The sequence below is a fragment of the Hylobates moloch genome, unplaced genomic scaffold (assembly GCF_009828535.3).
Source record: "Hylobates moloch isolate HMO894 unplaced genomic scaffold, HMol_V3 SCAFFOLD_5, whole genome shotgun sequence".
NCBI classification, from domain to species: Eukaryota; Metazoa; Chordata; class Mammalia; order Primates; family Hylobatidae; genus Hylobates; species Hylobates moloch.
In genome coordinates this window covers 58030955-58058937 of record NW_026652280.1, presented here as the reverse complement: position 1 = coordinate 58058937, position 27983 = coordinate 58030955, and the positions used below count along the sequence as shown (strand labels likewise).

Sequence of the window (27983 nt, the reverse complement as noted above, 5' to 3'; positions counted from 1 at the left end):
TTATCTTTCCAGCAGCTTAAACAACAACAACAACAAAAGAACTAAAAAAGAAAATGAGAGTATAAATGTAACTTTTTTTTTTTTTTTTTTTGAGACGGAGTCTCGCTCTGTCGCCCAGGCTGGAGTGCAGGGGCGCAATCTCCGCTCACTGCAAGCTCCGCCTCCCAGGTTCATGCCATTCTCCTGCCTCAGCCTCTCTGAGTAGCTGGGACTACAGGCGCCTGCCACCACACCCGGCTAATTTTTCGTATTTTTAGTAGAGACGGGGTTTCACCGTGCTCTCGATCTCCTGACCCCGTGATCCGCCCGCCTCGGCCTCCCAAAGTGCTGGGATTACAAGCGTGAGCCACCGTGCCCGGCCATTTTCTGGTACTTCTTAATGTTTTCACTTCTTTCTTTGACATATTTTGAGGAAATGGAAACATGTACTATAATGCATATAGTTTGAAAATCTTGAGTTGACTTATTTGGTTTTAATATCTACTGTTTAACACCTATTAGAATGCATAATTTTAAAAAATAGTGACAGGCCGGGTACAGTGGCTCATGCCTATAATCCCAGCACTTGGGAGGCCAAAGCAGGAGGATCACTTGAGGTCAGGAGTTTGAGACCAGCCTGGCCAACATGGTGAAACCCTGTCTCTACTAAAAATACAAAAATGGCCGGGCACGGTGTCTCACGCTTGTAATCCCAGCACTTTGGGAGGCCGAGGCGGGTGGATCACGAGGTCAGGAGATCGAGACCATGGTGAAACCCCGTCTCTACTAAAAATACAAAAAAAATTAGCCGGGCGTGGTGGCGGGCGCCTGTAGTCCCAGCTACTCGGAGAGGCTGAGGCAGGAGAATGGCGTGAACCCGGGAGGCGGAGCTTGCAGTGAGCCGAGATCGCGCCACTGCACTCCAGCCTGGGTGACAGAGCAAGACTCCATCTCAAAAAAATAAATAAATAAAAAATAAAATAAAAGTAAAAAATAAAAATAAAAATACAAAAATTAGCCGGGTATGGTGGCGGGCACCTGTAATCCCAGCTATTCAGGAGGCTGAGGCAGGAGAATCACTTGAACCCAGGAGATGGAGGTTGCAGTGAGCTGAGATAGAGCCACTACACTCCAGCCTGGGTGACAGAGCAAGAACCTGTCTCAAAAAAAAAAAAAAAAGTCAGATGCTGTGGCTCACGCCTGTAATCCCAGCACTTTGAGAGGCTGAGATGGGTAGATCATTTGGGGCCGGGAGTTCAAGACCAGCTTGACCAACATGGTGAAACCTTTTCTCTACTAAAAATACAAAAATTAGCCAGATGTGGTGGTGCACACCTGTAATCCTAGCTACTCGGGGGGCTGAGGCAGAGAATTGCTTGAACCTGGGAGGTGGAGGTTGTGGTGAGCTGAGATCACACCACTGCATTCTAGCCTGGGCGACAGAGCGAGACTCCATCTCCCCCGCAAAGAAAAAACAAACAAAAAAAAAACAGTGACAATACCAAACACTGTGAGGATGCAAAGCAACCAGAACACTCATAAATTCCTGATGGAAATACACATAGTACACTACTTTGGAAATACTTTATCAGTTTCTTTTCTTATTCTTTCTTTCTTTCTTTTTTTTTTTTTTTTTGGTTGTTTCATTTTTTGTTTTTAGAGAAGAGGTCTTGCTCTGTCACCAGCCTGGAGTTCAGTGGCACCTTCATTAGCTCACTGCAGCCTCCAACTCCCGGCCTTAAGCAATCCTCCCACCTCAGCATCCCAAAGTATTGGGATTACAGGCATGAGCCACAGTAACCAGCTGTTTGTCAGTTTCTTATAAGTTAAACATATACTTACCATAATATAATGCAACAATCCTACTCCTAGATATCTACTCAAAAGAAATAGAAACTTAGTTTACACAAAAACCTATACACAAATGTTTATGGCAGCTTTACTTATAATTATCAAGAATTAAAAACAACCCAGATACTCTTCAACCAGTGAATGGATAAACAAAGTGTGGTATATCCATACAGTGGAATACCATTCAGAAATAAAAAGGAGGCCGGGTACGGTGGCTCACGCCTGTAATCCCAGAACTTTGGGAGGCCAAGGATCACCTGATGTCGGGAGTTCGAGACCAGCCTGACCAACATGGAGAAACCCTGTCTCTACTAAAAATACAAAATTAGCCAGGCGTAGTGGTGCATGCCTGTAATCTCAGCTACTTGGGAGGCTGAGGCAGGAGAATCTCTTGAACCCAGGAGGCGGAGGTTGTAGTGAGCCGGGATCACGCCATTGCACTCCAGCCTGGGCAACAAGAAAGAAACTCCATCTCAATAATAATAATAATAATAATAATAACAATAATAATAATAATAATAATAAACTCCATCTCAATAATAATAATAATAAATAAAAAGGAATAGGCCAGGCATGGTCACTCATGCCTGTAATCCTAGCACTTCAGGAGGCCAAGGTGGGCGGATCACGAGGTCAGGAGATAGAGACCATCCTGGCTAACACAGTGAAACCCCGTCTCTGCTAAAAATACAAAAAATTAGCCAGGTGTAGTGGCGGGCACCTGTAGTCCCAGCTACTCAGGAGGCTGAGGCAGGAGAATGGCGTGAACCCAGGAGGCGGAGCTTACAGTGAGCCGAGATCTCGCCACTGCACTCCAGCCTGGGGCAACAGAGCAAGACACCATCTCAAAAAAAAAAAAAAGAAAAGAAAAGAAAAAAAGGCTGGGTGTGGTGGCTCACACCTGTAATCCTAGCACTTTGGGAGGAAGAGGTGGACGATCACTTGAGGTCAGGAGCAGCCTGGCCAACATGGTGAAACCCCCAAAATACAAAAAATTAGCTGGTGTGGTGGCGGGTATCTGTAATCCCAGCTACTCGGGAGGCTGAGGTGGGAGGATCTCTTGTACCCAGTAGGCAGAAGTTGCAGTGAGCCAAGATCGTGCCACTGCACTCCAGCCTGGGTGACAAACCGAGACCGTGTCTCAAAAAAAAAAAGGAATGAACTACAGGGAGGAAAACAGATCAGTGATTGCCAGGGTGTAGGGGTGGGGTGGGAGGGTGTGAAGGGAAGGATTTTCTGTAAATACGTAACATAGGGAAGTGGGGGGGGGGGTGATAGAGCAGTTGCTATGGAACTGTAATAATGGACACACAACTCTGCATTTGTTAAAATCCGTAGAACTCTTCACCACAAAGAGTAACTTTTTTTTTTTTTTTTTTTTTTTTTTTTTGAGACAGAGTCTGGCTCCATCACCAAGGCTGGAGTGCAGTGGCGCAATCTCGGCTCACTGCAACCTCAGTCTCCTGGGTTCAAGCAATTTTCCTGCGTCAACCTCCCAAAGAGTAACTACCCCCCCCATCCCCCCCAACCCCCGCCTCCAAGACGGACTTTCGATCTTGTTGTCCAGGTTGGAGTGCAATGGCGCGATGGTGGCAAACAAATCTGTTTAAAATGTCATATAAACGGCCAGGCGCGGTGGCTCACGCCTGTAATCCCAGCACTTTGGGAGGCCGAGGCGGACGGATCACGAGGTCAGGAGATTGAGACCATCCTGGCTAACACAGTGTGAAACCCCTTCTCTACTAAAAAATACAAAAAAATAGCCAGGCGTGGTGGCAGGCGCCTGTAGTCCTAGCTACTCTGGAGGCTGAGGCAGGAGAATGGTGTGAACCCGGGAGGCGGAGCTTGCAGTGAGCCGAGATAACGCCACTGCACTCCAGCCTGGGCGACAGAGCGAGACTCCGTCTCAAAAAAAAAAAAGTCACATAACCACACTGAAAGGAGCCACCTTAAGTAACTTTGAAAAAATGTTTTGAAAGGATACTGCTTTTATTTGTATTTACTTATTGTTCAACAAGGAAGTAAATATATTATAAATAATCAGAGCCAGGAAAAAGAAGTTACAAATAAGGAAAGGAGGAAGGCTGGAATTAATTCTAAGTTGCTGAATTGGAGTTGGAGATTTCAATATGAATTCCTGTGTTTATTTTCAAATGATAGATAAATAAATATACATGTATGTGTATACATTAGAAATGCAATTTTTCCCCTAACTCCACTGAGAAGGGCAGTGGGATCCTAGTAGCAATGAGCATCTAGATCTTGTTTTTATTTATTTAGAGATGGAGTTTGCTTTGTCACCCAGGCTGGAGTGTAGTGATGTGATCTTGGCTCACTGCAACCTCTACCTCCCAGGCTCAAGCCATCCTTCCACCTCAGCCTCCTGAATAGCTGAGATTACAGGCACACACCACCAGGTGTGTAAAGTTCAAAGTTCTTGGCTGATTTTTTTTTAAAGGTTTTTATAGAGACAAGGTCTCACTATATTGCCCAGGCTGGTCTCAAACTCCTGGGCTCAAGAGGTCCTCCCTCCTTGGCCTCCCAAAGTGCTGGGATTACAGGCATGAGCCACCGCACCTGGGCGACAGTATTGCGTTATAACCCAAAGAAAAAACAAAAATCCATGAATCCATATAGATATACATAAGTGAATAAAGAAATTAACATGGATTGGGAAGTGACAACTCATCTTTTCAGAAGAATTCTAAGCAGAAGGAAACTGGGAAATAGAAAATTACCATTAGACCACCACTGTAATTGCTGTAGGCAAGATCTACTAATGAGTAGGTGAAAGTTTAAACAGAAACAAAATATTTTTATAATCTCAAAGCATCCCCTTCTTCCAAAATATTAAGTAATTACAAAGGGAAAATTAATACCTTTGCAGTGGAGGATTCCTGGCAGGCACCATCTTAGTCAAGGGATCAAGGTTAACATCACCATACATACCAGCGTGTACTTTCTCCCCTACCCTGAACCCAGTGTATTTTTTATTTATTTTTTTTGAGACAGAGTCTCGCTCTGTTTCCCAGGCTGGAGTGCAGTGGCACGATCCCTGCTCAGTGCAACCTCCACCTCCCAGGTTCAAATGATTCTCCTGCCTCAGCCTCCCAAGTAGCTTGGACTACAGGTGCCCGCCACCATGCCCGGCTCATTTTTGTATTTTTAGTAGAGACAGGGTTTCACCATGTTGGCCAGGCTGGTCTCGAACTCCTGACCTCAGGGTGATCTGCCTGCTTCGACCTCCCAAAGTGGTGGGATTATAGGCGGGAGCCACCGCGCCTGGCCAAACCTAGTATATTTCTGATAGAGAAAGCTACAATAGTAATAAAATGTCACTTGTTTTTGATTTGGTTTATAGTAAGGAACATCTTATTTTATAATATATATATATAATATATATTTAAAATATATATATATATATATATCTCTTGTCGCCCGGGCTGGAGTGCAGTTGCGTGATCTTGGCTCACTGCATGAGCCAAGATCACTGCAACCTCTGCCTCCAGGGTTCAAGCGATTCTTCTGCCTCAGCCTCTCGAGTTGCTAGGATCACAGGCACACGCCACCACGTCTGGCTACTTTTTGTAGTTTTAGTAGAGATGGGGTTTCACCATGTTGGCTAGGCTGGTCTCGAACTCCTGACCTTGTGATCCACCTGCCTCGTCCTCCCAAAGTGCTGAGATTACAGGTGTGAGGCACTGCGCCTGGCCATCAACTTCTTATATTTTAATAGTACTCAATAGTTCAAGCATTTTTATGTTATCTTTCTAATCCTCATACAAACTCTAAAATTGATATTACTGTCTGCATTTTATAGATGAAGAAACAGGTCTAGCAAGGGTAAATGATTTGCCTCAGGTCAAATGGCAGATCAGCAGCAGAGCTAAGAACCAAATTCAAGTGCTCTGAATTCAAGTCCAAATTTCTTACCCAAGAAAAGAACTTACAAATACTAGTATCAATGATTAATGATTATAAAGAGCTCTAGGTATATATATAGAATATTAGGCATTTTTTATGTGTAAAAATCTATTTCTAAATATGTATCATGATAATATATATACTAGTTTATTCTACATTATGTTTCTCCAAGCATTACTTGAACTCTGTAAGAAAACCTAGAAGTTTCAAATGTCATATTGGAACACTTCTGTATAGCATTAGAAAAAATAAACTATATTCAGGGACCAGGAGTTAAGTACCAGGCATGCTTCATTTTGAGCTTGGAAAAAGAGAGGACTGAAATCCTTGCATCTGCCCATAGGTAAAGTAAAATAGATAAACAGTATATTTAAAATTTACAGATACTAATTAGTGGGTTAACAATTTCAAGCAGAGAATAATGGTCTTCCCCCCGCCCCCACCGCCCCCCGAGATGGAGTATCACTCTTATGCCCAGGCTGGAGTGCAGTGGCATGATCTCAGCTCACTGCAACCTCTGCTCCCCAGGATCAAGTAATTCTCCTGCCTTAGCCTCCTGAGTAGCTGGAATTACAGGCATGCGCCACCATGCCCGGCTAATTTTTATATTTTTAGTAGAGACGGGGTTTCACTATGTTGGCCAGGCTAGTCTCGAACTCCTGACCTCAGGCGATCCACCCGCCTCAGCCTTCCAAAGTGCTGGGATTACAGGCGTGAGTCACCGTGCCCTGCTGAATAATGCTCTTTTGGGATCATTCAGATCTGTTAATGTATTGCTAGCTTGTCTACCAATATCCAGCTGGTATTTAGTTCTTGGTAATATGATCAACAAACCTGAAGTATAGATAGAATAGATTTGATTATTTTACTGTTTGCAAGATTTGGGTACCAGTATCTAACTCTAGGGGGAAGATAACTATTTATAGAAGGCATAAATAGACAAATTGTCGAGTTATAAATTAATACTGAGTCACAGTCTTAACAGTGACAAGAAGTCTTTTCTTACTTGATCCAAGTAATTATTTTTATTTAAAAGATGTTCAGGGTCAGGCGCGGTGGCTCTCGCCAGTAATCCCAACACTTTGGGAGGCCAAGGCAGGAGGGTCACTGGAGGCCAGGTTTGAGACCAGCCTGGCCAACATTGTGAAACCCTGTCTCTACTAAAAATACAAAAATTGGCCAGGTATGGAGGTGTGTGTCTGTAGTTCTAGCTACTTGGGAGACTGAGGCACGAGAATAGCTTGAACCTGGGAGACAGGGTGCAGTGAGCCGAGACTGCGCCACTGCACTCTGGCCTGGGCAACACAGCGGGACTCTGTCTCAAAAAAAAAAAAAAAAGAAAAAAGAAAAAGAAAAAAAGGTGATGGTCAAAATACTGTCTGTTAAGTGAGACTTCGAGTTAAAATAGCACATTTCTTAGGTATTCTTTATCACCTGACCTTGCAAATTGTCCTCATCAACTCCAAATTAAGTTCTAAAATGTTGACTGCTTACCTTGTGACCGACCAGTGCTATATTAGGTTCAGAGTAACTGTGAGATTTTAAAAATTACCATGTTGATACTGAAGTCTGCAGGGGAAACAGAATGTTTTAACAGATGCTCTGCTTCAGAGAGAGGTTGCAAAAATCCCTCCTCTCCCCACTCCTGATTTGCAAGTCCTACCTTTCCATCAGTGTCAGGGCCTAACATTCAAGTATTATTATTATTAACAAATAATTTTTAAGAATTTTGAATGAGCCAGACACTATACTGGCCCCAGGGGAAAAAAAGGAGAGCAAAAAAGACATGTTTCCTATCCTCACTGTGCTTATAGTCTGCTGGAGAAAGCAGGTAAATAAAGAAGCTATCAATAAGTGTGATAACTGCTAGAGAAAATAGTGATTTCCTTAACTTCTAGTAACTTCTAGAATCCCAGTGTTTTTCAAACTGCAGGTTGCAACCCATTGGTATGTCTCAAAAATACATTTTTACAGTAATTTTTATTTATTTATTTATTTACAGAGTCTCACTCCCTCACCCAGGCTGGAGTGCAGTGGTGCGATCTCTGCTCACTGCAACCTCCACCTCCCTCCAGGGTTCAAGCGATTCTCGTGCCTCAGCCTCCCAAGTAGCTGGAATTAGAGGTGTGTGCCACCATGCCCTGCTAGTTTTTGTATTTTTAGTAGAAATAGGTTTCCCCCATGTTGGCTAGTCTGGTCTTGAACTCCGGACCTTAGGTGATCCTCCGGCCTTGGCCTCCCAGAGTGCTGAGATTACAGGCGTGAGCCACCGTGCCCGGCCTCACTTTCATTTTAAAAGTAAAAACGGGCTGGTTGCGATGGCTCACACCTGTAATTCCAGCACTCTGGGAGGCTGAGGTGGGCAGATCACCTGAGGTCAGGAGTTTGAGACCAGCTGTGCAACATGGTGAAACCCTGTCTCTACTAAAAATACAAAAATTAGCCAGGCCTGTTGGCAGGTGCCTGTAATCCCAGCTACTCGGGAGGCTGAGGCAGGAGAATCGCTGGAACCCGGGAGGTGGAGGTTGCAGTGAGCTGAGGTTGCACCACTGCACTCCAGCCTGTGCAACAGAGTGAGAAAGTCTCTTAAAAAGAAAAACAAAACAAAACAGTGTTGTTCAAGTAAAAAAATAGACCAGACTAGAATAGGATGGGCTAGAAAATACAAGAATGTATTGCACAGAATACGAGTATTGTTCTATAAAATGTGTGTTTATTGGCCGGGAGTGGTGGCTCACGCCTGTAATCCCAGCACTTTGAGAGGCCAAGGTGGGCGGATCATAAGGTCAGGAGTTCGAGACCAGCCTGGCCAACATGGTGAAACCCCCATCTCTACTAAAAATACAAAAAATTAGCCGGGTGTGGAGGCACATGACTGTAATCCCAGCTACTCAGGAGGCTGAGGCAGGAAAATCGCTTGAACTCAGGAGACGGAGGTTGCAGTGAGCCGAGATCTCGCCATTGCACTCCAGCCTGGGCGACAGAGCAAGACCCTGTCTTGGTCGGGGGCCGGGGGAGTGTGTTTATTTATTGGGTTCAAGGTGTAAAAAATGTTTGAGGCTTCTCCCCCAGCCACCCCCCACCCCACCCCACCCCTGGTGAAAAAAAAAGAGAAAGCTGTATCTATTTCCATCCCTAGTGCTGAATACAATGCTCTATATAGAGAAGACTTTGGATAAATGTTCGATAATGACAATAAACAGAAACATGAGAGGGAAACTAGAAAAAAATTCCATGATATGCTTAAAATGAACTTTTCAAAATAAGCGCCAGCTCACAAAGTTGTATTTTCATGTTTATACCACTATTACTCAGCTAATTTTGACTAAGGACCTACTGTGTTTTAGGCAATATGCTAGTTGCTTGGGATGTAAGAAATAATTAAAACACAGCCTTTCTTTCTCAGAGCTTGCTAGTGTGTGAAGAAACAGCTGGGGAGAATAATCTATCCTCAATGTACAAGAATCAGTACTTGAAAATATTCATCTCATTATAAATAACAAGTACATAATTACATGCATGTATAGTTGTATTTTATTTTTGTTTTACACTAGTGGTTATCTTTAAATCTTTAAACATTACAGTGCTAGTTCATATTTTGGTTTTGATAGAATATCACGGTTAAAAGTTATAATTCAGATTCACTAGGATGTTTATAATAAATAAAACATACAATAAGTGTTGGTGAGGATGTGGAGAAATTAGAACCCACGTACATTGCTGGTTGGAATGTAAAATGGTACAGCTGCTTTGGGAAAGCCTGGTATTTCCTCAAAAAGTGTAGAATTACCATATGACCAGGTATATACCCAAGAGAAATGAAAAATATGCCCACACAAAAACTACACAAATGTTCATTGCAGCATTATTCATAACAGCAAAAAGAAATAACCTAAATGTCCATCAACTGATGAACAAAATTTGATCTCTATCTATCTGCACAATGGAATACTATGCATCCATAAAAGGAACGTCAGGCTGGGCGCCGTGACTCACACCTGTAATCCCAGCACTTTGGGAGGTTGAGGCGGGCAGATCATGAAGTCAAGAGATCGAGACCATCCTGGCCAACATGGTGAAACCCCGTCTCTACTAAAAATACAAAAATTTGCCGGGCGTGGGGGCGTGTGCCTGTAATCCCAGCTACTCGGGAGGCTGAGGCAGGGGAATGGCTTGAACCAAGGAGGCGGAGGTTGCAGTGAGCCGAGATTGTGCCACTGCACTCCAGCCTGGCGATAGAGTGAGACTCCGTTTCAAAAAAAAAAAAAAAAGGGAACGTCAAGAACTGGTACATGCCACATATGGATGAACCTTTAAAACATTATGCTAAGTGAAAGAAGCCAGTCACAAAATAGCATACATTGTTTTACTCCATATACACAAAACAGCCCAGAACAGGCACATCTATAGACACAGAGATTAGCAGTTGTCTAGGGCTGAGGGATTAGTGAGTTCTAAAGGGGTAGAGGGTCTTTTTTTTAGGGTGATGAAATGTTCTAAAGTTAGATTATGGTGATGGCTGCACAACTCTGTGAACAAACACCACTGAATTATGCCCTTTAATTTTTTTTAGAGACGGAGTCTTGCTGTGTTGCTCAGGCTGGAGTGCAGCAGATATTTAAAGGTGTGATCATAGCTCACTGCAGCCTCGAACTCCTGGACTCAAGTGATCTTCCTTTCTCAGTCTCCTGAGTAGCCAGTAGCAGGGACCACAGGTGCATGCTCACTGCACTAGCTCCAAATTGTGTACTTTAAATGGGTGAATTTTATTATATGTGAATTACATATCAATAAAGAAGTTAAGGTCAGGTGTAGTGGCTCACACCTGTAATCCCAGCACTTTGGGAGGCCAAGGCGGGCAGATCACGAAGTCAGGAGTTCAAGACCAGCCTGGCCAACATGGTGAAACCATGTCTCTACTAAAAATACAAAAATTAGCCAGGTGTGGTGGTGGGCACCTGTAATCCCAGCTACTCCAGAGGCTGAGGCGGGAGAACTGCTGGAACCCAGGAGGCGAAAGTTGCAGCGAGCCGAGATCGTGCCATTGCACTCCAGCCTGGGTGACAAGAGTGAAACTCCATCTCAGAAAAGAAGTTAAAAAATACGATTCAGGGCCGGGCACGGTGGCTCACGCCTGTAATCCCAGCACTTTGGGAGGCCAAGGCGGGTGGATCATGAGGTCAGGAGATCGAGACCATCCTGGCTAACACGGTGAAACCCCGTCTCTACTAAAAATACAAAAAATTAGCCGGGCGAGGAGGCAGGCGCCTGTAGTCCCAGCTACTTGGGAGGCTGAGGCAGGAGAATGGCGTGAACCCCGGGAAGCGGAGCCTGCAGTGAGCCAAGATCGTGCCACTGCACTCCAACCTAGGCGACAGCGAGACTCCGTCTCAAAAAAAAAAAAAAAAGGAAAAAAAAACATGATTCAGGCAAGCCAGCATCAATGGCAGGATCAGCCCCCTCATCCATACAGACTGAATGTAATTATTATGATTGAATCAGAATATATTTTGTACAGACAAAAAAGCACTGGCATTATTATTGCTATCATCTTAGATACAGTATTGAGGGAGTCTACAAGTACATCATCAGGAGTTCTCCAAATGGTGGCATTTTTAGTAAATAATTTTGTTAATATATATTTTTTGTACATGGTTCTCTCAACGTGTTACCTGAGGAAAAAAGATATGTATTTTATAAACAGGCTGAAGTAACAAGGAGGGAAAAGATGTTGAATAATGTGAAAATTATTATTATTGGCTGGCTAGCCCAATAACCATTGCCAATCCCCTTTCCCTTGCCTGCCCTCACTATGATTAAGTACGTAACTGATAAATTACTTGCTTTCCCAGTCTCTCACTCAACCTGGGTGGCCAAGTGACAGGGGTCTGGCTAATGGATGTAAGTGCAAGTCTTCTGGGAAAGCTTTCACTTTCCTAAAAGGGGAGATGTGTCTGGCTCCACTCTTCCCTTTTCCTTCTTTGAACACAAATGTATCATCTGGAACTGCAGCAGCCACCCTGTGTTTAGGAGATAACTAGCCACTGTGATAAGGATGGAAGAGAAACAGCCTGGGTCTTTGATGACATTGGTAAGCCTCTGCACCAGCTCTGGCCTGCCCACCAGGAGAATTCTTATAATACAAGTTAATGAGATATAATTTTTCCTTAAGGCAGTGTTAGGTTTCCTGCAGCTGAAAGTATTCTTAATTGGTACAAGTGGTGTGAGCTCAATATTCTGGAAACAGTAAAGCAAAACAGTATTAATGTTTCTTACTAATGCATTAATAAAATTATTTTTATTTATTTTTTTTGAGACGGAGTTTTGCTCTTGTTGCCCAGGCTGGAGTGCAATGGCACGATCTCGGCTCACCACAACCTCCGCCTCCCGGGTTCAAGTGATTCTCCTGCCTCAGCCCCCCGAGAAGCTGGGATTACAGGCACGCACCACCACGCCCGGCTAATTTTGTATTTTTAGTAGAGATGAGGTTTCTCCATGTTAGTCAGGCTGGTCTCGAACTCCCAACCTCAGGTGATCCGCCCACCTCGGCCTCCCAAAGTGCTGGGATTACAGGCGTGAGCCACTGCGCCTGGCCAATAAAATTATCATAAATTACTTTCTAGGGATTACTTTCTGGGCCCTTTTAGCAGATAAAAACTCACAAAGGACCAATTTAAAATGGTAGAATTTATTTTAATATAATGATATATATGTGTCCACATATACTATTTTAAAAATAAGCATGTAAATTATAATCATTATAAAACATAAGTTAGTCCTAATTTAATATTATCAGAGTAAAAGAGCACATATAGAAGTCAGTCTAACATTGTTGCACTTGTCTTTTAAAGTTAGAATACATAAAAGATTTAGCGCATTGTATTTTATCTTATTTCAGTTTTCATGTTATCATCAACTATAAATACCCTTAGGAATGTACCACCTCATAACTTACATTCAAATAGCCAATATTTCTTAGTAGTTATTAAAGTACCATTAAATCACCTAAAACAAATAATCTAAAAAATTACTAGTTTAAATTAAAACCCTGAGGAATTAAAATTTTTTAAAACAATAGTTTTGGTTAAGTGCAATTTCATGTACATACTACTTTGTTTAAGGATGTACTTGGTAAGGCATAGTAAAAATAAAATCTACATAAGTAACAATCTAATACTATATTTAATTTGTTGCTACAAAGTTGTTTTGTTTCTCTAAAAAGTAGTTTTTGCATATCATTCTGGACCTCTTCACCCATCTGCTGGCTTATTTGCTTTATATACAATAGTTAAGATTTGTGCACTAAGCTGAGCTGCCTTCACAATCGTGGTTCAGACAAAATGCACCCGAAGAACTACATGTTAAGAGAGTTCATGTCCATGCTCAACCATGGCTTGCACATATTGCTTGAAGACACGATCCATGTAAGTGGACTGTCTTGGCCAGATTCCCTCCAGAAAACCAATATGGCCTCCATAAGAAGTAAGGACCAAAGCAACATTAGGATTTTGCTTAGCAGTTTCTATTGGAATAGCTTCAGACCAAAAAAAACGTGGCAATAAGAGAGAAGAAGGAGAGAGAAAAATATAATCATTACGTTTTTGTTAGGAAAAGCATATACCTTTATCATGTCTAATAAACAGAAATCAAAACACCATTATATAAATACATGTAATGAGCATAGTTAAATGGAATGAGTCTGACTAACTTAAATCAACTATCTATATTCTTACAACAGTTCATATATATGGTCATGTACTGCACAATCATTTTGGGAAGAATCAATCCAAGATTGATCTTCATAACACAAAAGTATACATCAAGTCTTAGTTTGAGAAATTAAAGTAAGACAATTCAAGGAATGGTGAATCCTCATAATATGCTATAAAATTCCCACTGAGGTGTTACAGCAGGGAAAAAAACTAAGCTTAGCATCTTTGTGAGAGTTAGAAATTCATTAGGTATTATTTTGATTAACTTTACATGATGTGGCTGGGCATGGTGGCTCATGCTTGTAATCCTAGCACTTTAGGAGGCCGAAGTGAGAGGATCACTTGAGCTCAGGAGTTCGAGACCAGCCTGGGCAACATAGTGAGACCCCATCTTGAAAGAAATAAAAGAAAGGACAGGAAGAAGAAAGCAAGCAAGACAGGAAGAAAACAAAGAGAAAGAAGGAAAGAAAGAGAAAGACAAAAAGAAGAAAAAGAGAGAGAAAGAAAAAGAAAACAAAGGAAAGAGAGAGAGAGAGAGAGGCCAGGTGTGGTGGCTCATGCCTGTAATCCCAGCACTTTGGGAAGCTGAGGCTGGTAGATTACGAGGTCAAGAGATCGAGACCATCCTGGCCAACATGGTGAAACCCCGTCTCTACTAAAAATACAAAAATTAGATGGGTGTGGTGGCACGTGCCTGTAGTCCCAGCTACTTGGGAGGCTGAGGCAGGAGAATCGCTTGAACCTGGAAGGCGGAGATTGCAGTGAGCCAAGATCACACCATTGTACTCTAACCTGGCAACAGAGCAAGACTCCGTCCAAAAAAAGAAAGAGCTCACGTCTGTCATCCCAGCACTTTGGGAGGCCGAGGCGGGTGGATCATGAGGTCAGGAGATCAAGACCATCTTGGCCAACGTGGTGAAACCCCGTCTCTCTAAAAATACAAAAATTGGCTGGGCATGGTGGCGCACGCCTGTAATCCCAGCTACTGGGGAGGCTGAGGCAGGAGAATTGCTTGAACCCGGGAGGCAGAGGCTGCAGTGAGCCAAGATCGTGCCACTGCACTCCAGCCTGGGCGACAGAGCAAGATTCTATCTCAAAAAAAAAAAAAAAAAAAGAGCTGGGCGTGGTGGCTCACGCCTGTAATCCCAGTGCTTTGGGAGGCAGAGGCAGGTGGATCATGAGGTCAGGAGTTTGAGAACAGCCTGGCCAACATGGTGAAACCCCGTCTCTACTAAAAATACAAAAAATAGCCAGGCATGGTGGTGCAAGCCTGTAATCCTAGCTACTTGGGAGGCCAAGGCTGCAGTGAGCTATCACGCCACTGCACTCCAGCCTGGTGACAGAGCAAGACTCTGTCTCAAAACAAACAAACAAAAAGAGAAAGAGAAAGAAAGAACAAACGAATGAACCTTATACGATGTTAGATTCCTCAGGCCATCTGTGGATGTATTAAGGATTCAAAAGTATAAATATAATTTATATAATAAAAACATATAGATAACAACCAAAAGGAATGAAATTCTCTCAAATAGTAACAGTGTTTATCTTTGGGCAATGAAACATGGGTGAATTTCTTCTCTGAATTTCTATTTATGGTAAAGACAAAGGAAAAGTATTTAAAAAACATAGTTGCGGCTGGGTGCGGTGGCTCACGCCTGTAACCCCAGCACTTTGGGAGGCGGAGGCAGGAGGATCACGAGGTCGGGAGATCGAGACCATCCTGGCTAACACGGCGAAACACCGTCTCCACTAAAAATACAAAAACAAAAGTAGCCAGGCATGGTGGCGGGTGCCTGTAGTCCCAGCTACTCCGGAGGCTGAGGCAGGAGAATCGCTTGAACCAGGGAGGTAGAAGTTGCAGTGAGCCGAGATTGCGCCACTGCACTCCGGCCTGGGCGACAGAGCAGGACTCCGTCTTAAACAAAACAAAACAAAACAAAACAAATCAACAACAAAAGAAAAAAAAACATAGTTGCAGGCTGGGCGCAGTGGCTCATGCCTATACTCAAAGCACTCTGGGAGGCTGAGATGGGTGGGGTGGATCACTTGAGGTCAGAAGTTTGAGACCAGCCTGGCTAACATGGTGAAACCCTGTCTCTACTAAAAATATAAAACAATTAGCTGGGCATGATGGTGGGCACCTGTAATTTCAGCTACTTGGGAGGCCGAGACAGGAGAATCACTTGAACCAGGGAGGTGGAGGTTGCAGTGAGCTGAGATTGTGCCACTGCACTCCAGCCTAGGAGACAGAGACTTTAAAAAAAAAAACCAAAAAACAAAAAACAAAAACATAGTTGCTGTATTTAATATAATTCACCAGTAATGACAGTCTTTTCTTTTTTTTTTTTTTTTTGAGACGGAGTCTCTGTCACCCAGGCTGGAGTGCAGTGGTGCAATCTCGGCTCACTGCAACCTCCGCCTCCCTGGTTCAAGCGGTTCTCCTGCCTCAGCCTCCCGAGTAGCTGGGACTACAGGCATGCGCCACCACGCCCAGCTAATTTTTGTATTTTTTAGTACAGACAGGGTTTCACCATATTGGACAGGCTGGTCTTGAACTCCTGACCTCGTGATCCACCTGCCTCGGCCTCCCAAAGTGCTGGGATTACGGGTGTGAGCCATCGTGCCTGGCCTCGACAGTCTTTTCATATGCTCTATAAATCTACCTTGAATATAAACTTTATTTTTATCTTTTTTTTAATTTGTTTTTGAGACAGTCTTGCTCTGTGGCCCAGACTGGAGTACAGTGGTGCAATGTCAGCTCACTGAAACCTCTGCCACCTGGGTTCAAGGAATTCTCCTGCCTCAGCCTCCCGAGTAGCTGGGATTACAGGTGCCCACTAGCATGCCCAGCTATTTTTTGTATTTTTAGTAGAGATGGGGTTTCACCATGTTGGTGAGCCACCCATCTGGCCTGAGTATAAACTTTAAAAGATATGAATTAGGCCGGGCACGGTGGCTCACGCTTGTAATCCCAGCACTTTGGGAGGCCGAGGCGGGCGGATCACGAGGTCAGGAGATCGAGACCGCGGTGAAACCCTGTCTCTACTAAAAATACAAAAAAAAATTAGCCGGGCGTGGTGGCGGGCGCCTGTAGTCCCAGCTACTCGGAGAGGCTGAGGCAGGAGAATGGCGTGAACCCGGGAGGCGGAGCTTGCAGTGAGCCAAGATTGCACCACTGCATTCCAGCCTGGGCGACAGAACGAGACTCTGTCTCAAAAAAAAAAAAAAAAAAAAAAAAAAAGATATGAATTAAAGTTTTTTTTTTTTCTCCCATGCTTAGAGGTCAGTGAAAATGTTTTGATATAAAGTCTCTAAATGGATCAAAACCTGGCATGAGAAGTGTTTTGATTTCAGATAAACTGCCAAATTTTATCTCCCTAAATAAGATAACATGGTTGAGGCCAGTGTGGTGGCTCATGCTTGTAATCTCAGCACTTTGGGGGGATCTCTTGAGGCTAGGAGTTTGAGACTAGCCTGGGCAGCATAGCAAGACTGACCGTGTCTTTACAAAAAATGATTTAAAAAAAAAAAAAAAAAAAAAAAGCCTGGTGTGGTGGCATGCACCTGTAGTCCTAGCTGAGGCTGAGGTGGGAGGACAGCCTGAGCCCAGGAGTTTAAGGCTGCAGTAAACTTTTTTTTTTTTTTTTTGAGATGAAATTTCACTGTTGTTGCCCAGGCTGGAGTGCAATGGTGCGATCTCAGCCGGCTTACTGCAACCTCTGTCTCTAGGGTTCAAGCAATTCTCCTGCCTCAGCCTCCTGAGTAGCTGGGATTACAGGTGTGTGCCACCACGCCCGGCTAATTTTGTATTTTTTTTTTTTTTTTTGAGACGGAGTCTCGCTCTGTCACCCAGGCACCCAGGCTGGAGTGCAGTGGCGCGATCTCAGCTCACTGCAAGCTCCGCCTCCCGGGTTCACGCCATTCTCCTGCCTCAGCCTCTCCTAGTAGCTGGGACTACAGGCGCCCGCCACCACGCCTGGCTAATTTTTTGTATTTTTAGTAGAGACGGGGTTTCACCGTGGTCTCGATCTCCTGACCTCGTGATCCACCCGCCTCGGCCTCCCAAAGTGCTGGGATTACAAGCGTGAGCCACCGCGCCCAGCCTATTTTTTTTTTTTTTAGTAGAGATGGGGTTTCACCATGTTGGTCAGGCTGATCTTGAACTCCTGACCTCAGGTGATCCACCCACCTTGGCCTCCCAAACTGCTGGAATTACAGGTGTGAGCCACTTCGCTCAGCCTGGCTGCAGTAAACTATGGTAGTGTCACTGGACTCCAGTCTAGGCAACAGAGCGAGATCCTGTCTCCAAATATATATATAATGTGATTGATGCAATAATTACAACTTCACAACTTGGGCTGAGTTTTAGGGGCAAATGAGCTAATGAAAGGTAACAGTTTCTCTACCCCACCCCCTTGTAAGAAGAAAAAGGAAGCTAAAATTCACTGTAAGAGAACTGGGGCCCTTCCATAAATCGACTGTTTAGACAGTGCTCTAAATTTGACCCTTCATAATACTCTAAAGAATAAACCGATAGCCCTAAAGCAAGGCTCAACAAGCTAAGTTCTTATCAAAAAGTGGTCCTGAGTTCATGTCCTTAGCTAGCCATGTCCGTCCCAAGGAAGAACACCTAAAAGTGAACATCTATCTTGGGATCAGGTGTGGGAACTTAAGGGGGAATGGCTGATAATATTTTTGCTTTTCCTTTTTCACCAAACATTTAGAGTGTTTCATTTGCCTCTAAAGGAATTATCAAGAGCCTAAACTTCACACTCTGGATACATTCAGAAATTTCTAACACTGAGAGTTACAGTCATATCAGAAGAACAAAAGGCTGGGCCACATTTGAGTCATGCGAAAGATGCTGGCTGCCTGTTCTCTCAGACTGCAGACAATTGTCTACTATTTCAATGTGGCAAGACTATTTTAAAGGCTTGGGAAAGAATAGAAAATAACGAGTTCAAACTTCACCCACGTGGGTAAGGTTAAAATGTTGGGAATTTTTTATTGGTAAAAAGGTCAGTGAAATATAAAAACGGGTAGAGAAATACTGGACTTCCTTAATCCAATGAAAATATGCTAAAACAATCACCATGTAAGTCAACTGATATTAAAGTTCAGAGTTTCATTTTCTAAATTGTGGTCAAGGCTGTAAGTTTCAGTTTCTAAGATTACCTGTGATTAATCATAAATCACACAATAAAATAGGATCTCCTAGAGAAATGATAGGTAATTAAAAATATATAAATATACACACACATTGGGGATTTTCTGAAAATTTCACAACATATGTGTTATGTTTATAGTCAGAATCAGTTTTTAAATGAAGTATTTGGGGGAAATGGTTTTAATGTATTGAGGGGAAAGAGAGAAAAAGTTTTTTTTTTTTTTTTTTCGAGATGGAGTCTCACTCTGTCGCCCAGGCTGGAGTGCAGTGGCGCGATCTCGGCTCACTGCAACCTCCACCTCCTGGTTCAAGTGATTCTCCTGCCTCAGCCTCCCAAGTAGCTGGGATTACAGGCATGTGCCACCATGCCCAGCTAATTTTTGTATTTTTAGTAGAGGTGGAATTTCACTGTGTGGGCCAGGCTGCTCCCTATCTTTGTTATCAAATTTCATATTTCTTGACTTAAGAAAGCAGGAAAGTTGGCAGGGTGTGGTGGCTCATGCCTATAATCCCAGCAGTCTGGGAGGCTGAGGCAGGCGGATTGCCTGAGGTCAGGAGTTCGAGAGCAGCCTGGCCAACATGGTGAAACCCTATCACTACTAAAAATACAAAAATTAGCCAGGCATGGTGGCGGGCACCTGTAATCCCAGCTACTTGGGAAGCTGAGGCAGGAGAATTGCTTGAACTCGGGAGGCGGAGGCTGCAATGAGCCGAGATCGTGCCTTTGCACTCCAGCCTGGGTGACAGAGTGAGACTCCATCTCAAAAAACAAACAAAAAAACAACCAAAAAGGAAAGTAGTAAAGTTTAGGCTGGGTGCGGTGGCTCACGCCTGTAATCCCAACACTTTGGGGGAACCAGGCAGGCAAATTACCTGAGGTCAGGAGTTTGAGACCAGCCGGGCCAACATGGTGAAACCCCGTCTCTACAAAAATACAAAAATTAGCCGGGCATGATGGCGGGCACCCGTAATCCCAGCTACTTGGGAGGCTGAGGAGGGAGAATCACTTGAACCCGGGAGGCAGAGGTTGCAGTGAGCCGAGATCGTGCCTTTGCACTCCAGCCTGGGCGACAGAGCGGAAAAGAAAGCAGGAAAGTTTATTTTTGAATAATTTTCAAGAGACAGGGTCTCACTCTGTTGTTCAGGCTGGAGTGCAGTGGCATGATCATAGCTCATTGCAGCCTCAAACTTCTGGGCTCAAGTGATTCTCCCACCTCAGCCTCCCAAGTAGCTGGGACTACAGGCACACACCACCATGCCCAGCTAATTCATTTTCTTTTATACAGTATTCCAGGGAAAAGGAAAGAATGTTTCTCTTCAAATATGACCTTCTAGTCCAAATATGCTTCACTAATTGAGATATTCAAAGCCACTGTGTTTATAAAGTCTCAAGTTCTCTTCCAGCTTAAAAGGGAAGAAAAACTTCAAATCCTTCTTTATAGGAATCTCAGGAAGAAGAGGCAAGTGATGACAATATTCTCTTGAGGCAAAAGGACTGTAACATAATCTGTCCAAAGAACAGTGTATTTGATAAGAAGGAAAGGTTATAAAAATGAGAATGAGCAAAACAGTGAGTCATAATTTGTTCTGAGCCTCTCACAATGGACTAGATAAGGGTCTGTGAAAATATTTAAGTGATCTGAGACATTTAGATACTGTGTTATGAGTATCTAGTTTTTTTTTATCATAATGGAAATGACACATTTTCTTATTACTATATTTCCTTAAAAAGAACAATATATTAAAAGTTAATTCATGTCAAAATATATACAAATATGTTAATTTTACCATGACTGGGTGAGAAAACATCATCCACAGAATTTAGACACAATACTGGAATTCCTACTGACTTCAGTCTAGGACTCGGACTGGCATCAGTATAATAATCATCAATTGTTTGGTATCCAAACATGACTGAAGTGAATCGCTTATCAAACTCTCTGATGGATTTAGCCTGAAACACAAAAACAAATTATATCTAGTCTTGCCCAAAAGAAGAAATAAAAGTATTATATAAAGTTTCTCTCCTACCTTCATGACATGATCCATATCAACTTGTTTTACAAACATATGTCGGTGCCTGGAACAAAAGAATTTCGGAAGTAAAAATCAAGGTCATTCCTACTCCATCATACTAAAAAGACTTAAAAACAAATTAGTGAACAGCATACCACAGGGCACAAAGTTGGCACTCAATAAATATTTGCTTAATCAGGTACGGCAGGATTAGTATAATAATATTTGTGCTGAAGATATTTTCTGCAAGTACTTTTTGTTTTTTTGAGACAGAGTCTTGCTTTGTCACCCAGGCTGGAGTGTAGTGGCGTGATCACGGCTTACTGCACCTTCAACCTGCTGGGCTTTAGTGATTCTCCCACTTCAGCCCCAGAGTAGCTGGGACTACAGGTGTGCACCACCAAACCCCACCAATTTTGTGGGTTTTTTTTTTTGTAGAGATGGGGTTTTGCCATGTCACCCAGGCTGGTCTCGAACTCCTGGGCTCAAGTGACCCACCCTCCTCGGCCTCCCAAAGTGCTGGGATTATAGGCATGAGCCACCTTGCCTGGCCTGGTAAAATCTAATCCAGTGTTTAATGTCAACTTCCAGGATAACTATGGTTTTCAGTAAGTTACGTGCAAATCAACAGTACTTTTAAAGTTTATATTCATCAATTCACTTAAAAGTATGTGGTAACTGTCATAAAAAAATAAAGATTATGTGCATTGCATGCCTGTATCAAAATATCTCATGTACCCCATAAATATATACACCTACTATGTACCCACAGAAATTAAAAATAAAAAAATTAAATAAAGAAATAAGGAAACAGAAACATCTCTGCTGGGCGGGGGGCTCACGTCTGTAGTCCTAGCACTTTGGGAGGCTGAGATGGATGGATTGCTTGAGTTCAGGAGTTAGAGAACAGCCTGGGCAACATGGCAAAACCTCGTCTCTGCAAAACATAAAATAATTAGCCAGGTGTGGTGATATGTGCCTGTAGTCCCAGCTACTTGAGAGGCTGAGATGGGAGGATCACTTGAGCCTAGGAGGCTGAGGCTGCAGTGAGCCATGATCACACCACTGCACTCCAGCCTGGGCGATAGAGAGAGACCCTGTCTTAAAAAAAAGAAAAAAAAAAAAAAGAGAGAGAGAAAGAAAAAGAAAATACACAAACAATTCCAGAGAAAACTAATGCAAAGATAGTATTTTGGTAGTATAGGAGCTGTGAGGGCTGAGATTATCTAAGTGAACTGCATTCTCCTGTCTCTAAAACATACTATGCTCATAAGCACACCCTCAAGGAGCCATATTATTCAGCAATGAAAATAGTTACTATATTACTTACTATCCAGGAAAGACTTAGGTATTATTAAGATTAGCAACAAGTAGAAAATCCAGGGAAACAGCCCATCGCACCACTTAACACATTCCATACTAACATTTTTAGTCTTTTAGAATAATTTAGAATGGTGATTAGAATAGTAACCTTCAATAGTGTACCTTCACTAAAAATGGGGTACATACTTTAGGGGTTGTACAAGACAATCCACTGGGGTTCAGAAGGAAAACATTACAACTTTTAGCTATATTTTTAACTCATGCTTAAATTTTAACTTATACTTACTTTTTTTATTTATATACACTTACAACAAAGATAATATTTTGGTACAGCAGTAAATTTATTCAGTGTATAAATACATATACATATACTGGCAGTATTATGCTTTAAGTTTTTTTACTGTTGGGGCATGTAATCAAAACATTTGGAGACAACAGGATTTTTTTTTTTTTTTTTGAGACGGAGTCTTGTTCTGTCACCCGGGCTGGAGTGCAGTGGCATGATCTTGGCTCACTGCAACCTCCGCCTCCTGGGTTCAAGCAATTCTCCTGCCTCAGCCTCCTAAGTAGCTGGGACTACAGGCGTGCATCACTACGCCCAGCTACATTTTTTTTATTTTTAGTAGAGATGGGGTTTCACCATATTGGCCAGGATGGTCTCGATCTCCTGACCTCGTGATCCCCCTGCCTCAGCCTCCCAAAGTGCTGGGATTACAGGCGTGAGCCACCGGGCCCGGCCCTGGAGACAACAGATTTTAAAGGTGACTCACTTATTAACTGAAGACTGAAGGCAGGTTGTCAAATAGTAATTAAAAAGCAGCCAGTTCAGTGGTTTTTCCAATGACTCTGAGCAAGCGAAGGTGTTCCAACCAACGGAAAAAGTTGCAGCTGCCATCAAAGGAGTTTTGGACCCAATTTTGCCCAGGTAATTTAGAAGAAGCATTCTAAAATGGGGAGAAACAGGAAGCTCAGTGATTAATTTGTTGTATCACAGAAGACATCCATTTCTAACTACAGACTTCATGTTAACTATGGAGAAGAAGAATATAAACTAGTGTTTAAGTCCTCTATCCTGGAAAAGCATGCAAGCATCTTCATTCTTTCTTATATTCATATATTTGTCTTGCAGTCGACTATGTGGTAAATGGGACAAATTATAGTTATTCCTTATATATATATATCCTATGTAGTCAAACATAAGAGAAATCCACCCTAAGAGTGGTTTTTAGACATGACTGCATGCTGGAATCACCCAGAGTTTTTTTTTGTGTGTATGTATGTGTTTTTTTGAGACAGAGTCTTGCTCTGTCACCCAGCCTGGAGTGCAGTGGTGCGATCTCGGCTCACTGCAACCTCCACCTCCCGGGTTCAAGCGATTATCCTGCCTCAGCCTCCCGAGTAGCTGGGATTACAGGCATGCATCACTACGCCCTGGTAATTTTTTGTATTTTTAGTGGAGACGGGGTTTCATCGTGTTGACCAGGCTGGTTTTGAACTCCTGACCTCAAGTGACCCGCCCACCCTGGCCTCCCAAAGTGCTAAGATTACAGCCGTTGCACCAGGCGTTGTTTTTTTTTTTTTTCTGAGATAGGCTCTGTAGCCCAGGCTGGAGTGCAGTGACACAATCACACCTTAGGGCAGCCTTGATCTCCTGGGCTGAAATGATCCTCCCACCTTACCCTCCCCAGTATCTGGGACTACATGTGTCCGCCATCATGCCCAGCTAATTAAAAAAAAAAAAAAAAAAAAATTTTTTTTTTTTTTTTGTAGAGATGAGTTCTCACTATGTTGCTCAGACTGGTCTCTAGCTCCTGAGGAGTTTGTAAATGACTACTGGGTCTTATCCTCAGAGATTGTGAGTTAACTGGTCTGGATCACTACCCTAGCTGCCAAGGATCCTTGCACCCTGTAGCAAGTTGTTTTTTTTTTTTTTTTTTTTTTAATCTTTCAAGCTTTTATTTAAATGCCAGGATCCAGGATGGATTTTAGATCTTGTTGAAAGCAGCCACATCCATGGACCGCACATAGTCCTCAAAAGCAGTGATCTGCTCCTCCAGCATATCTGTTCCAACTTTATCATCTTCAACTACACACTGTATTTGAAGTTTCTTAATTCTGTATCCCACTGGAACTAGTTTAGATGAGCCCCAGACTAAGCCGTCTGCTTGAATGCTTCTGACGCACTCCTCTAATTTCACCATATCTGTCTCATCATCCCAAGGTTTCACATCTAGTAAGATGGAAGACTTGGGAACAAGTGCAGGTTTTTTGGCTTTCTTTGATTCATATTGTGCAAGACGTTCTTCCCTTAGCCTCTTTACTTCTTCACTTTCCTCCTCATCATCAGATCCAAAGAGATCAATGTCATCATCATCTTTACTATCTGTAGCTCCACTTCCTGTAGTGTCTTCCACATCGGCAGGACCATACTTGCCCAAAGCTTTCTTCACTCCTGGCAGGCTGGCCTTTTCCTTTTCGTAAGACTTGATGTGATTATACCAATGTAGGGCATGACACAAGTTGGCAGGCGGTGGGCCGGACACGGCTTCAAATACTGCCACATCTGCTTGTGATGGCACATACCCCTCGATGTAGCTCTTGTCTGCCAGGTAATCGTTGAGCACCTGGAGGCCGGCGGGGCTTTTCAGGTCTCCGAAACCCATGGTGTCGGCTGTATCCGAGAGCTGGGGAGCAGCAAAAAGAGAGCGTGCAAGTTGTGGGCGCCCCGCGCTGAAGAGAGGAAAAAGCGCAAGTTTCTAAATCGCTCTCTAGTCTAGACTTTCTGAGTTGTGATAGAACAGTTGACCCCTAAAGTAACTTGTTTTCTCTTTCTATTCCTCTTATTTGTCCTTATTTCCTAACACATATTTTCTTCTTTTCTTTTTGTTCTACTAATTTGCTTGACTCTATGCTAATTCTATTTTGGTAAGAGAGACCATAATCGTGTCTAATCTAAATACACAATGTTGAAAATCTAAAGTTTAACGCTGCCAAGTAACAGGATGATATCCTAATTGTTTCTCATTGTATTTTTTGTACTTGATTTCTTCAGTTGTCCAGGTTTTGAAATAGGAGAAATGAGTTAAAATTCTCCCTCATTCTTTTTTCCAGTCCAAATGACTTGCAGGGGTAAATATGATGAAGTTTTAGATGGAAAGTGGACATTTAGCTTTTGAAAATGATCCTTCCTAACAACTGAACTATCTGTATACAGTATTGTGATTCACCAAACCATATATAGGACAATGCTTACTCTTCTGCAAAGGGTTCATTCTAGAGTCCTAGTTTTGGTGGCCCTACTGTTTGATGGGAGGTCAGATATTGTTGGGAGGCTGGTAAAATGCACAAATTGGAAGCGCTTGAAGGGAAACTCAGGACTAGGAAGATTCAGAAGTAGATATGACCAAGCAGGTGGGATACGTCTTGGTTATTACTCAGGAACAAAATGATGCTAAGATGTTATCCCCAAAAAGACTGTTTTACTTCTATAGGAAAAGGACCCTATTTTCTCACCAAAAGAAAAAAACTACAAGCTAAAAAAAAAAAAAAAAAAAAAAAAAGAGAGAGAGAGAGAAAAATAACCCCTGGATTAAGAGACTTAAAAAGCATACCAATCTCAATGTATAGACTTTTCCTGGCTCCTAACTAAACTAAAACCAAACAAGCAAACAGACTACTTGGGAAATGTGAACACTTACTGAATACTGGATGATAGTTTGAAATTAGTGTTAATTTTGTTCAGGTGTAATAACAGTAATATGGTTTTGTTTTTTTGTTGCTTGTTTTTTAAGATAAACTCCAGCCGGGCGCAGTGGCTCATGCCTATAATCCCAGCACTTTGGGAGGCTGAGGCAGGCGGATCACGAGGTCAGGAGTTTGAGACCAGGCCAACATAGCGAAACCCCCTCTCTAATAAAAATACAAATATTAGCTGGACATGGTGGTGGGCGCCCGTAATCTTAGCTACTCATGAGGCTGAAGCAGGAGAATCACTTGAACCCAGGGGGCAGAGGTTGCAGTGAGCTGAGATCGCACCACTGTACTCTAGTCCAGGTGACAATGGGAGACTTCATCTCAAAAGAAAACAAACAAAAAACACAAAACATAAACTCCACTTTTTTTTTTTTTTTTGAGATGGAGTTTTGCTCTTGTTGCCCAGGCTGGAGTGCAATAGAACAACGTAGACTCACTGCAACCTCTGCCTCCTGGGTTCAAGAAGTGCTCCTGCCTCAGCCTCCCAAGTAGCTGGGATTACAGGCATGCACCACCATGCCCAGCTAATTTTGCATTTTTAGTAGAGACGGGGTTTCTCCACATTTGTCAGGCTGGTCTCGAACTCCCAAACTCAGGTGATCCGCCTGCCTTGGCCTCCCAAAGTGCTGGGATTATAGGTGTGAGCCACCGTGCCTAGCCTTTTTTTGTGTATGTGAGACGGAGTCTCGCTCTGTTGCCCAGGCTGGAGTGCAGTGGCATGATCTCACCCCATCGCGACCTCCGCCTCCTGGGTTCAAGCCATTCTCCTGTTTCAGCCTCCTGAGTAGCTGGGATTACAGGCCTGTGCCACCATGCCCAGCTAATTTTTGTATTTTTAGTAGAGACAGGATTTCACCATGTTGGTCAGGCTGGTCTTGAACTCCTGACCTCATGATCCACCCACCTCAGCCTTTTAAAGTGCTGGTATTATAGGTGTGAGCCACTGTGCCCAGCCTTTTTTTTTTTTTTTTTTTTTTTTTTGAGACGGAGTCTCACTCTGTCACCCAGGCTGGAGTGCAGTGGCGTGATCTCGGCTCACTGCAAGCTCCGCCTCCCGGGTTCACGTCATTCTCCTGCCTCAGCCTCTCCGAGTAGCTGGGACTACAGGCGCCCACCACCACGCCCGGCTAATTTTTTTGTATTTTTAATAGAGACGGGGTTTCACCATGGTCTCGATCTCCTGACCTCATGATCCGCCCGCCTCGGCCTCCCAAAGTGCTGGGATTACAAGCGTGAGTCACCGCGCCTGGCCTTTTTTTTTTTTTTAAGATGGCGTCTCGCTCTGTTGCCCAGGCTGGAGTGCAGTGGTGCGATCTCAGCTCATGGCAACCTCCACCTCCTGGGTTCACGCGATTCTCCTGCCTCAGCCTCTTGAGTAGCTGAGATTACAGGCATGCACCACCATGTCCAGCTAATTTTTGTATTTTTAGTAGAGATGGCGGTTTCACCATGTTGGCTAGGCTGGTCTTGAACTCCTGACTTCAGATGATCTGCCCGGCTTGGCCTCCCAGCGTGTTGGGGTTACAAGCATGCACCATCATGCCTGGCTAATTTTTGCATTTTTAATAGAGATGGGGGGGGTTTCACCATGTTAGCCAGGCTGGTCTCGAACTCCTGACCTTGGGTGGTCTGCCTGCCTCAGCCTCTCAAAGTGCTGGGATTACAGGTGTAAGTCACCACAACTGGCCTACCTTTTAGAGATAACAACTATTTATAAGTGATGTCTGAGATTTGGTTCACAATAATCAGAGTTGGGAGGGAAAGGGGAGGGGGTGACACTGATGAAATGAGATGATCCATGAGTTGCTGGCACTTGGCCCCAGGGGCATCACAGGCTCTATCACAGGGATTACCCCAGTCCATGGGGCACTGGGCATAAGGATCATCCATGGACTGTTTTTGTGTGTTGCATCTCCATAAGAAAAAATGTGTCAAGATATAAAACACATCCCCAAGTGGTAAGCCCACTTGGGATCGCGTCACAGTGCTAGGCAACTAAAAGGGGTGCTTCCGTCTAACAGTTCACAAGACATTAATGTTCAACCAGCCGTAAAGGCTAATGGTCAAGTTCTGCCTTCAGGCACTGAGGCTTCAATGCGGCATGAATAGACATTTCCCAGAAGCATCTGAATAGAGAATCTGAACCTGTTTATGTAAGCCCTGGCCTTTAGAAAAGCCATGCGTTTATATGATTAAGGGAAAAGTTCAGCTCTCACCCTGTCCTTTAAGGTTCACATTATGGGGGAAAGGAAAGTGAC

At 43.3% G+C, this 27983-nt stretch overlaps 2 protein-coding genes across 5 annotated transcripts in view; both read right to left on the bottom strand.

The window, feature by feature from the left end:
* Positions 1-27983, bottom strand: part of ABHD3 (abhydrolase domain containing 3, phospholipase) — an 84488-nt gene that overhangs the window by 15123 nt on the left and 41382 nt on the right. For 3 of the 4 annotated variants that reach the window (XM_032152662.2, XM_032152661.2, XM_032152663.2), the window contains 4 exons: positions 22743-22916; positions 20665-20713; positions 20422-20587; positions 12427-13288 (listed from right to left, as the gene is read on the bottom strand). In XM_032152662.2, the coding sequence (XP_032008553.1) occupies positions 13116-13288; positions 20422-20587; positions 20665-20713; positions 22743-22916 (562 nt within the window). In that variant the 3' untranslated portion in view covers positions 12427-13115. Of the gene's footprint in view, positions 1-12426; positions 13289-20421; positions 20588-20664; positions 20714-22742; positions 22917-27983 lie in introns of those variants that run through there. The other variant, XM_058438565.1, reaches the window with a different exon arrangement.
* On the bottom strand, positions 23913-24656 carry LOC116468679 (elongation factor 1-beta-like). The gene has a single exon (XM_032755359.2). It carries the CDS (start codon positions 24633-24635, stop codon positions 23958-23960), a length of 678 nt encoding a protein of 225 aa, XP_032611250.1. The 5' UTR covers positions 24636-24656; the 3' UTR covers positions 23913-23957.